Source organism: Megachile rotundata, chromosome 2 (genome assembly GCF_050947335.1).
Source record: "Megachile rotundata isolate GNS110a chromosome 2, iyMegRotu1, whole genome shotgun sequence".
NCBI lineage: Eukaryota > Metazoa > Arthropoda > Insecta > Hymenoptera > Megachilidae > Megachile > Megachile rotundata.
In genome coordinates this window covers 5260454-5273613 of record NC_134984.1, presented here as the reverse complement: position 1 = coordinate 5273613, position 13160 = coordinate 5260454, and the positions used below count along the sequence as shown (strand labels likewise).

The 13160-nt window shown below is 34.9% G+C and overlaps 1 protein-coding gene across 7 annotated transcripts in view; it reads right to left on the bottom strand.

Moving 5' to 3' along the window:
• LOC143265638 (uncharacterized) overlaps positions 1-12804 on the bottom strand; it is a 124190-nt gene extending 111386 nt beyond the window's left edge. For 2 of the 7 annotated variants that reach the window (XR_013040286.1, XR_013040288.1), the window contains exon 1: positions 11349-12804. Coding sequence is in view for 1 of the 7 variants with exons in the window: in XM_076538863.1 (XP_076394978.1) it covers positions 11349-11359 (11 nt within the window). In the remaining 6 variants the exon portion in view is untranslated. Of the gene's footprint in view, positions 1-9400; positions 10166-11348 lie in introns of those variants that run through there. The other 5 variants (XR_013040287.1, XR_013040284.1, XR_013040285.1 and 2 more) reach the window with 5 other exon arrangements.
• Positions 12805-13160: the final 356 nt, after the last annotated feature.

Here is a 13160-nt window from a genome sequence, read left to right as displayed (position 1 = left end):
CAACTCGGCGGTGGTTTCGATCCCAAAAAAAAAAGTAATATTTTAAATGAAATTAAAAATTGGAAAGGAAAAGAAAAGGAACCAACTAAAATACGAGGAAAATATTTAACTATTTGTCCAGATATTAAAGATATACATACATCTAAAACCTAAATTAAGTAAGAAGCTACCTATGTTAGAGAATGGTATTTTACTAGGGTCACAGTTAATTGCGTCAAAACATGTATCAATGAAAAATACGTGCGCATTTGATTCTTTTGCATAAGCACTCTTACAGCATATAGTGATTGGTGCTCGTATAATACATATATCAAAAAATTGGTAAACACTTTGTTCATATTTATAAAAAGTTTATCTACATTTGGCATTTTAAAAAATATATAAAAAACGAGCCATAATACTTAGTGGTATATTTAAATTAGATCATATCAGAAGTAAATCAAAAGTAAATTATATAGATTGTGTATGTAATATTAGTAATTTAACTAGGAAACATTTATTGCAAAAAGAAAGTTCATATACAATTGTACAGGAACGCTCAACCTGTAAATATTTGAAGGAAAAGTTTGAAGTACTTATCGCTATAATTATATGACCGTTTTATGTGAACGGTATACAAGTTTTAAAAAATTCATTTTATGATATAATAACAATAAAAAAGATCAACACTGTTCGAGAATCCAAGCAAGAAGGTAAGAAACCGTTAGCAACTCGAAAGTTACACTTTTTCTTGTCTCCTACAATAACACCGGCTAAATTCGTTGGAGGTTATAATGTTTTTCTGACTTACAAGGGACATCACCCAATTGATACACGCCGATTTTTTTGAAATTTTTATGTTATAGTACTCGAAAAAATATTTGACACGTATTTTCTTTTATCGGCAAACATCCACTCTGAAGTGGTGAAAATAACCCTTAAAGTTGGGGTTGAAAAAACTATTTTCGCAAATATCTCGGAAACTATTAGGCCTAGACAACAAATACAAAATGAAAATATTTCTGTTTTAAAAGGCCAACAATATGGCGTAAGCGGAGTTTTGAAAAATTTATTTGTTTAAAAAATATGTTAAAAATTAACATTATTTTGCACATTTTTTAAGTAAAACATTGTACTATTTTAATCAAATTTCACATAAATAAATTATGGGTCCAAAGAAAAAATATGGATAAATTGGAATTTTTAATTTCGCTTGTGGAAAAAAATGTGACTGTCGTTGAAGTTATACGTACATTTTGTACCTTCCGTTCGATGCATTACTGATTTCTATACATAGTATTCTGGCAATTGTATTACATTTTTATACTAATTTATTGAAAAAATGAATTTGAAGGTCCATATGGGGACCGAGTCAGATGTCCTATTTGTTTCGCGTTATGGACGCGCACTGATGGCAGTATTGTTGTTTTCGCGACTTCAGCCGTCAAACCGTCACACGGCAACAGGTCACCAGACGAACTCCACTCTTTATTTGGATTCTCGAACTAACGCAACTGTGAAAAATTGAAACTGTCCAATAGCGGCAATCCGGATAATTAGACATAAGGAGCGTCGAACCTTGGGTGAGCTCTCTACTCGTTTCAAATCAAGCTAGCTAGCACAAACTACATAAAGTTTACGTGCCGGCGAGACTGATCTTTTTACATACATTATCTTAGCGCGACTGCGTCACCACGTTAGAGTTCCTGTTCGACAAATTAAGACCTTCGATAAAACTAGCCATCGCGAAGCCGCCCAAAGTTTAATTCGTAAACTGTTCGGTTTCAGTAAAAAAAAACTCACAACCAGTTATACAAGAACTATATGTTAGCGTCAACGTATTTTGGAGGGTCGTCGAGGGCAATTAGCCTGTGCTATTTTGCCTTTGAACGATTTATGATAGGGATGGACTATGTGAGGTCTATGCGAGAGGTTGTTTATGAGAGTCTAAGTGAGGCGACAGATGATGGCTATTGACTTGGAGTCAAGTGGTCATCAGATGTCGCAGGACTGTGTTCTTTGTCAGTTTGTTATTGCTTTACCTAAATGTATAGGAACGTTGTTCCTAAAGGATCTGGCCACGGAGTGGGGAAGGCATCCTTGCCTTTGGTAAGAGGACTGAGTTTGATCTCTCGGCACTTACCCCAGAACCTTGAGTTGAATCGGTCTTTGCCTTTGCCTTTTTGCCTAGCAGAATATTTTTATAGTTCCATCTATTTCTAACATATATATTTTTGTGTGTTGTTACGTCCCGGATGGTACCTTTGCTGAAGGTCCGGAATCGCTCTTGAATTGACAATCTTTTAGACCACGGGGTACGTGCGCCCGTCGTATGTCAGGGATCCCAGGATGTACAAGTATGACACAGTACTTACCCGAAACTTCCTCCTTAACTTTTGCAATAGATTTCTCGTCTTGGATCCTTAGGTAGTAGATCCTTCACTATGATCTTCTTCACAGGTATATCAATAAGTAATAACTGATACTTAACTTCGTGGATAACTGGTCGCGGAGTAGGAGCTAGACAGGGTAGGTATAAGGTGCGTAGGATCTTACGTAGTTGGTATCTACGACCTCCTCGTCTTTGTCTCCCCATGAGCTGACTAAAAATGCAGAGGCATCAAACACATCATATGCGCACCGTGCGGCTATGTCTCGCAACACCGTGGCGATGTGGATTACCTATCTCGACTTCGCAATATAATTGATCTCGTGCGGCTATGTCTCGCACCACCAGATCCAGAGTATACGTATTTTAAATAATCAAAAGCTCTTAAAGAGATCTCGGGTTTATAGGAAATGATTAAAGGCGAATATAACCAAATATAAAATATATTCAATACTAAAGATGATGTCGGAATATAAACTAATACAAATGAACTTAGAGTTATAATATAAATGGGACGCGTAGTTTGGAGTTGGTAGGAAATGGGTGGAATTAGGATGGAAACTAGCAGAGTCCAGCACGAGGGGATCGAACCCGGTGACTAATCGGACTGCTACTGCTCGCGAGGCTATTCGAACTGGGCTTTTTATATTGCTCGGTGGTGACAGAAGAGAAGATAAAGGGAGATTAGTTATGATCTGTTATTGTCTGGAGATTGCGTGATGTAAATAGAGGTTCGCGAAATTAGATATGAATGTGCATAGCAGGATGTTTAGGTTAAGATAAAGGGTGAACTTGAGGACTTAGGAGTAAAGGAATGTGAAACTTATACTATCTTATTTATAACACACGCGGGACTGTGTCTTATAACTAATTATATCAGAAACGCAATATATATATATATATATATATATATATATACTTAATAATAATAATAATCCTTAGACAAATAGTCCTTAAGTAACTAGATCAAACGTCGTCGCACGACGTCACAGTGTCATACGATTATAAATACAGGGTGTTACCTGTAACGCTACTCACGATTTTTCTCCCACTTGCAGCCACCTTACGAAAAAAAGTTTAAAATAAAATTTGAAGGGTATGAAGTGCACAATAGATATTAGTAAAGCAAATTTTGAAAACAGTTTGTTCTCTTGGCAAAGTCAAGGTCACCTTGGGTTTCTTAAATAGGAACATATATTTTTTTTTATTCATAGCTTTAGAGGACATCGAGACGAATTCGAAACATATATTACATTATATTTTTATTAACATATTACTCGATTTACAGAAGTGGAAATGTAAAGTAAAAGACTTGAATATTATGTGATGGAAGGCGGCATATGTTACATTTTGAACATGTAATTAAATAAAGTGTATTTTTCTTATATTCTAGTCGCGTGTTTACATTCAGTGATCTCTTTGGAACCAAATAATGGTTACCCTACCAAAGTCAAAAGCTAAGTACTTTACATTTTTCCACTTCTGTAAATCGAGTAATATGTTAATAAAAATATAATGTAATATATGTTTCGAATTCGTCTCGATGTCCTCTAAAGCTATGAATAAAAAAAAATATATGTTCCTATTTAAGAAACCCAAGGTGACCTTGACTTTGCCAAGAGAACAAACTGTTTTCAAAATTTGCTTTACTAATATCTATTGTGCACTTCATACCCTGCAAATTTTATTCTAAACTTTTTTTCGTAAGGTGGCTGCAAGTGGGAGAAAAATCGTGAGTAGCGTTACAGGTAACACCCTGTATATACATCCCACCCCGGTATAATTGGCAGTGAAAATGCAGATCAAGCAGCCAAAGAAGCAGCTAATTTAACAACCCCCGACCACCACGACAATAGTTCATCTCTGGAAACCTTACTCTCCATTCTTAAGGAAAAAATGAAAGATAGTTGGAACAAAGAATGGAATTCTACAATTTGAAAAAGCTAATGGAAAGCTACAATTTCACGAATTATAATAGGCCATACAAAACTGACTCATCAATAGCTCCTCTATAAAGAAGACCCGTCGAGAATGTCGAGATTCGTCGAGAATGTACCCAACTTAAACATTTCGGAATTCTGAGAGGACATTTCTTGCATCACAAAAATTGCAGGACATCTTCGAAGGAAGACTTGGAAAATAAAGACTTGGAATCCAGTAACTGATTTACTATTGCAAGAAAAGGCCAACGAATTGTTCCAGGAGTACGGGTCCACATCCTTTGCCAGAAGCAAGGGTTGGTTACACAAATTTAAGAATCGTCACGAAATTAGACTGGCACATTGCGAGCAGGCAAGTACGGACATTGAAAATGCAAAACAATTCATAGAAACATTTACGAAGCGAGTGAAAGAAGATAACATTAATTTATGCACAATATACAAAATGGACGAAACGGGGCTGCTATGGAAGGCAGTTCCGTCAAAGAGTTTAGTATGTGCAGATGAAAAAGAATTGGCAGGAAAAAACTGAAAAAAGATAAAGTAGCCATTGAATTATGCGCAGAAGCTAATGGAACCCTTAAGCTGCCCCCAATATTTATTCACAAATATAAAAGTCCATGAGTGTTAAAAAATGACGGTGAACTACCAGTATTATATGTATAAATCACAATAGCTGGCATGGATGAATGCCGAAATTTTTAAAAATTGGTACCACAATCATTGTAAGCCCAGTGTCCAACTATATCACTTAGAAAATGGAGTAGTGGGAAAAGTTATATTACTTGTGGACAATTGTTCCAGTCATAAAGACATCGAAACAGAAGACATGTCCGAAATTGTGTACCTAACACCAAACACTACATCTCTCGTCGATGGACCCAGCCGATAGACCAAGGTGTTATAGCAAAATTTAAAACATTGTACCGTCATCAAATTCTTCGACGTATTTTGCAGTATGAAAGGGAAATAGACGAATTCTATAAATCATTTAACATAAAAGATTGTATTGATCTTGTAAATAAATCATGGATGGATATTACTTCCAGAAATATATCAAATAGCTGGAGCAAAATTCTGACAAGGGATGCCACGGACGAGGAAAAAGCAAATACAAATATTTTAAATATTTCTATCCACTCTGCTGTGAGTGACATGATACAGACAATAACTGGTGAAAGTACGAGCTACGAAGAATGCAGACAGATAGTAGAAGCTTTGGAGCACGACGAAATTATTAATAATAATGATGCGGACCAAGATATTATGCACGACGAGGAAAGAGGAGAGGAGGAAGAAGAGGAATTGTGAGAGAAAGAAGATGAACAAGAAGAGCAGGACGCAGTACAGTATTCACTCTGTAAATGTTAAAAAGATCTCTACCGTAAATGTTAAAATTGTATCCCCACTACTGGGCGGATCCCCCTCAAAATCAGTCAAGAATGAAACACGATCGGTTGCCGAAACGACGAGGATTGAATATCGGTGAGACACATACTAATGCAAGCAAAGGAAAAGATTGTAACTTTCTTATTTCTTACTATTTTTTCATCAAACTTTTACTGTTGTATTTGTCTAGATTTCCTGATTAAAATGACACCAAACATGATATAATTACGTTAACAATTGCGTGTATAACGAGTGATTAAAGTGTTGTATGACCAACTATAAGAATTATTCCACAAACAGTACCGACTCATCCCCATACAAATCACTCCACAGACTCATCCCTATACAAACATACTAATCACGATTCCTAAGCCTTACTCATCCTAGACCTCGCAATCATCCTGAGTCACGCTGTCCCTTGACCACCATCCCTACCACTACCTATCCTCAAGCTAATATTTGAAAACCCACAAGTTTTAGAATAAGTTAGAATTAAAAATAGTTTGGTACTCAGCGAACCGCATTCGAGTTGTACGTTTTGTCTTCTTAATAAAGTGTTGTATACCAGAACCCAACAAAAGTTTTTAACATAAAAGAGGACGGCGAATGGAAAAGAAAGAGAAGCAGAAGGTTGACGCGTTCGGCAAACATGAAAGACTCGTGCGTCTTCTCTTTTAAATTCAAAAATCAAAATTCTTTATTTTTGGGGTTTCATCAATGAAGCTTTGATTATCGTATTCGTCTCGTTTTTCTGATTAAAATGGTACCAAACACGGTATAATTAAAATCATAATTACTTGTATAGCAAGCCTTTAGGAGGAATTCGCACCTCTACCGTAAATATTACATCCCAAACTTTTATGGCTTGTTACATAAGTAATTACGATCGTAATCATATCGTGTTTGGTGTCATTTTAATCAGAAAAACGAGACAAATACGATGGTAAAAGTTCCATTGACGAAAAACCAAAAATAAAGAATTTTAATTTTTAAATTTAAAAGACAGAACACGCACGAGCCTTTCATGTTTGCAGAACGCTCGAAACTCTATCCCTCTTTGTCTTTTGTATCGCTGTCTCTTTCTACGTTCGGCACACTACAAAAAATGTAGGACCTCTACCGTAAATGTTACAATCGAGACCGGCAAAAGTAACATTTACGGAGTGAATACTGTATAAGTCAAAAATCAAGAAAATGTTAACGCAATAGACAGAAAGAAGAAAGCTTTAGATTTATTGCAAAATATCATAAAAGAATCCGCAAACAATAATCCGGCAACGATAACGATGGGACAGACAATAAAGAAGATTTTAGAAAACGAATCGCTACGAATAAAGGACGACTAATCTTGGCACGGTAAAATTAGAATATGTCAACTAGAAATGAAGTAAAATGAAAACAAAATTAACTTAAATCTCAATCTATTTAACACTTTGCCGGCCGCTGTCACGTATACGTGACTTTCTTCTGCCAACCGTTTTCGGCCGCTATCACGTACGCGTGACTTTTTTTTCTCCAGCGGTAATGCTTAATTTCCATGTTTGTGTAGGGAGATACATTGTTGCAGAACAATGTTTGGCGAATAGGGAACTGTGGTTTCAACTGTTTTACACTCCCAATTTACCATATTGTGTTTTACTGAAATATTTAAATACTCTGCCAGCCGCATCGAAGCGGGAGCTTGTTCAGTTAGTTTGACACTGTCCGTCACTGCCTCCGAATATCGGAAGCTTACATTAAATTTATTAAAAATTATAAAATCTCTTTCGAAATGTCATACAACGAGGAAATATATGCTGTTCCGTTATCAGACGTGGAGAAAAGTTCTAATAGAGATATCGATAGTGATTTAGACAGTGGAAGTGATATCATTGTGAGACAATTCGAAATTTATCACACAAAAAAGAATATAGATCCTAAAGGTTAAATTTTTTAAGTAAAATGTTTAAATAATAATTAAAAAATGTAAGATTATGCAATAAAAATGGCGTAACAGTTACTTCAATGCCTTTTTTAATAATAATTATATTGCAACAACTTGCGTGAATCTCGCCGGCGGCAGCGCGTCGGCGATTCGAGAACTGTGCGGCCGGCAAAGTGTTAAAGAAGAAATGTTTGAACATTAAAATTAATTATATTCTTTTTCTACAGATTTATTTTACTGGCGTATCTTTCCTGCCAAACCGTCTTCCTGTGAACCGAAGATTTCCTATTGCTTCTATATTTATTATATTGTATATATTGTGTATTGTACATGTGTAACGTCCTTGGAATCTAAGTTTAGATAGTTACAAGCGCTAAAAGGTAAAGAGCGGCTTTTACCCCTAAACGACTCGATTTTGCAAATAAAGATTGTGGGATTCGTGTGGTGTGCGGTTAAGGAGTGAAATCCACAGGTCAATATCCTTCAACAATTAGATTTATTCAACAAATGATAAAAATGAAACTAACAAACAATAACAACAAAATAAAGAAAAGTATATAGATTATAAATGATTGATTAGAACAAAGAACTAAATAGAACTTGATATAATAATAATAATAATAGAAATAGTAGAGTTTGACAAATTAAACAATATGTAATAGATAATCGTGAATTTACGATATAGAACTCGCTGATTAATACTTTATATTGGACCGTATCTAATTCTGATCTCTGATAAAGTTAACTTCGCTTTTATACGTATTCGATTCTCGCATTTGAAGCTATCACAATGACAAAATTTATCTCAATTTGTACGATTGATTTGTATAAATGTTCTTTGACGATATTAATTAATATTAGTGTTTTATAATCTACCGCTGCGAGGAATTCGACCTAAGTGAGATTCTCTAAGCGCACCTAAATACGCTTTCGCAAAAATTAGACAGATTTATCTACTATCTAACGCGGTGTAATCGATTACGGAAATGACGCTAAGTGAGAACAGTATTAATTCAAATTCTTAGCAATGAGACTTCTAACTAGCTTGACTACGAAAACTGTTCTGATTTTAGACGGGTTTCGCTCGCCCTTTTATACTCGCAGGTTCGCCGAATTCCTGGAATTTCTGTGACGTTAGAATATCTAAATTTTCATATAACTTCGTTATTATACATTAATTATAAAATCAAACGGTTTAGTTACGATTTAAATGTCGCTCTTTAATTTCTGGCTAACAATTTGATATTAAAATAGTAGTATAACGGTGTTTTAGCGAAAAATACATTTTCTGTCCTTTTCTAATTAACTGCGTACGAATTCTATGAGAGCTGAATCTATTCCAATTTACAGCTTTTTAATTGACGAAAATAATTGTGGTTCCGGCCATGAATAGTTTAGTAATGACTGATTTTACGTATATAATTTGATGTAGTTAATTAATTGATTTAATGTTTGATAATGCCGTAAATAGAAATAGTATCGCTATCCTTTTCTAGGATTAGCGCTGATCTCAAGGATTTCGGGCGAGTATCGCGGCACGTAGGCACATCATAGCGTAACGGAAATTTCGTATACAAAACTATTTATTAGAAAAATAAAATAAAATAATATATTATCTTGTTTTAATTATTCTAACTCAATATTCAATTACTTTTATGGAAAATATTACCTACTCTAAATCAAAATCGTAAGATAATTAATATAAATGAAAAAATATATATATTGATTACCGACTGTCGAATTTGATAGATATGGTAATAGATATCTAATGTACTGTCGATAATTGGCAACTATGGTCGATAATTGACTATTCTAATCGATGGATAGAAGACTGTCGCGATGATGCCGGTAGAAAGAAAAAAGGTTTCCCCAGGGACGTTACACATGTATAATTCATATAGTATTATTAAATTGTATATTCTATATACTGGATTACACTTAAATAATGTTTCGTTTGATTGTTAAATAGACTGATTAAAATTATACATAAATATGTTCCTCCAAGTATTAATAAAAATAGCCATTAAATTTCAAAAAAAAGCAGGCCAGCACTATAATGTCAGAAAGTATATTTTTCGTAATACTCCAGAATCGCTATGTGTTAGAATGAGAAGACAATACATTTATTGTATTTAAATAATTTTTCCTTTAACTCTTTTATTTTTGTTAAATAAATTAATTAAAATTATAAATAAAAATGTACCTCAAATTATTGATCACTGTCAGCTATTAGATTATAAAAAAAGAGCACATTGATATAATATAATTTCGGAGAATATACAATTTATAACAATTTATACGTTCTGTCTTCTTTCCACTATACTGTTTGGTCGACCGTGAAAATTTGTGATTTCTTCGATTTCACTCCTTCACGGATCTCTCACTCGGCGGCGGATTTCAATCAAAGAAATGAGGGAAAAACTTACTAATTACGAAGCTTGAAACTGTTGCTTGTTTCGAAGCAATACTGTATCGTGTTTTAGGTGAGCTTCCAAATGACAATTCCGGGGTCTCTTTGCAACCTAGCGTTTGTTTGTGAGTTAACTGAAAAGTATGTAAAGAGAATATACTCTCTTCAAGATTTAGCACGCGGAGTAGGCTACTAGGACACCTACTGGAGGTCTCGCCAGGTGTTAAACCATCGGTATAGACAGATAAGTAGAAAGAGAGAGAAAAACAACAAAGGGAGCACAAAGGTATAGAACCGTTAGAAAAACAGAGGATTAGTTATCAGAAAGACAGATCGAGCTGAAGATAAAAAGGAAGAGTGATGAATAATTAACGCTAATTGTCGTTTCTCGTAATTACAGGTAATCTGTAAATTCTGTATATATTGTACATAGTAGGATTAGTTATAAAATAAAATCTCGTAATTACAGTGCAACAAATTGGTTTGATTATTCGGAAAACCTCCAGACAACAACCGCTGTTAGAATAAGATATTATAGGTATTATTTTTTCACAAATAATATTTTTATGTAAAACACGACCAATGTAGTCCGCGTCAAACGGTACATGTGAGGAGTCGGTGTGAATTTATTCTAAATAATAATACTCAAGATACGACGATCTATTGACGTAAAAAATCGGTTACATAAGCGGCTAATAATAATTCGAAAACGCGGATCAATTCTTCGTAAAGCGGATATTATATTTCAAATTATCTATTTATTCGGTAACGGTCGACTCTAAAACCAGTGAAGAATGTGTGTTTTTGCGTGAGGTATGTTTGTTTTGTTTGTATTCCGGGTATCGAATTCCTTTTCATTTCTTATATCAGTTTTGTGTACATGTGCGCATTACTTTGAATAAATAGTATATGTTTACGATAGTATATGTTAACTTCTGAGAATATTTATTTCGTAATATTTAAACCTATATACAAATATAACGTACCCGTTGCACACAGGGTGGACGGTTACAATATAAATACGAGACGTGATGTTAGTTGTAGTGTAATTACTTAAGCATTTTTCAAAATTGTCACAGCGAAATACATTTTAAATATATGTTGCGAATACTAAAATATTTATATTCAACAAGAAATCTAAAGTTATGTTATAAAAAGGATAAGAATTGTGAAAATATAGATCGTTACGTAGATGCTGATTGGGCAGAGGATAGTTTATACAGAAAATCTGCGTCTGGATATATAATAAGACTGTATGGAAATGTGATAGACTTGAAGTCGAGGAAATAAAACTGTGTAATAAAAGCATCGACTTACGCAAAAAACATCCTTAATCGGTTACACCAATTCCGCTACAGTGTCCATTATTTCGTCTTCTACGGCAACCACCGCGTGGCCGCGAAGCTGGGCAATAATTAACTTCATCAATGTTCGTTCGGCGTGCACTGGAATTATTTTGTGTGCCCTTTTGCACATCCACGTAAAAGTCAGAAATGACGGAGATGCAAATATCGACGCGATGGGTAAGTTCACTGTGTCTCTGCACTGGCCTTCACGAATTTACAGAGCACTTCGTCCGGAATGTCATAATGATACCGTACTTTTACCACACTGTTCGTGTCCAACACGTCGTAATTTAACGAAGGCATCACCCGCGAAGCACTTCCAATGTCTGAAACACTGTCTATTGTTATCATTTCCGGTCCGAAAGTTTGTTCGAGAAACTTCCGTTCAATCCCAGGCGCTGTTTCCTTTTATCCTTTTATAAAAGAAGAAACACTTGCAAGAAAAATGATTGTACCGAAATAATGTAATCGGATTTAATGACTTATCGCTATGTCCGCAAGCAATGCTCGATTAGCAGTGATATTCTTCAACAGTGTGAAACCACCTTCGCAACAAGTGGCGCAAATGATTTCACAGTATCAGCAAATTGTCAAACGTGCACAGAATACGTTAATATTTTTTCTCTCACGCAGCGAAATTCGCAACAATTAGCACACGTCACCATTTGGAAAATTAAAGTAGTTCTGCTTTAAATCGTATGTATACTAGATCGCGGAGACGTCTACTCCTGTACCTTGAAGCGCAACTGAATGAGCGAGCTCCAGCCGCCGCACCACGCGCGTGCTCCGTGGCGTGCGGTGCAATTAGCGCTAGTGTAGGAACTGACATATTAAGGAGATGTGGCGTCACTTACTTCCGCTCAACCGTCGCGCCAAGGGTGAATTTTCTCCCGCCTAAATTTTTACGTTTTTTCTTGGAAGAGGATTTCCTCGGGAAAGAAAGTTCACTTTCCCGGAAAACGCCTTTTTGTACAGACGTTTCGCAGCGCTATGATCTTGTATTTATTCGCGAACTATTTTTGTATTATTAATCAATGTGTTATAGTGAATCCTAAAGACTAATATAAAGACTAATATTAGAAATAGTTAATCAGACATTGTTAATAAACTTTTGAAACTCTTTCACGTTAAATAAATGAGTGATTATTTTACCAGATTAACATTAGCCGGTAAAGTGGAGTCCTCCTTTGATTAAGGACTCCACAGAGAATGACTCGGTGCGGCCATCTTGTTCGTTTAAATGGAAAACTGTTAAATGATATTGGAAAATTATAATACAGTTAATTTGCGTGATATGCCGAATCAATGCATGATACATAAATCAAAAGTGGGATAGCAAATACATTAATGTTTCACAATTTAGAGAGATAAAATAATTTTAAGAAAAAAAATACGCCGACTTCGAAATGCGCTAAAAAGTATAAAATAATTTCTATTTCCTAATGAAGTAATTTCTATTTTATCCAATCATACAATTACGTAACAGATATAAATGAAATCTATTTACTCGATAGGTAGTATATTAAATGCATTTCAACCTTTTCGGAGGCGGCGCAAAATTAAAAGATTATCTTGAACATGTCAACCTTTGGACAACCGAACATAGGCAAAGCTTGTATAGCTATTTTTGACCGACTTCGAAAAAGGAGGAGGTTACTCAATTCGATCAGTATATATTTTTTTTTTTTTATTATTATTATTATTATTTTTATTTTCTATGTGTGCCCGCCTATTACGCCTAGCTGGATGCACCGATCGGAACGAAACCTTTTGCATCTGGTAG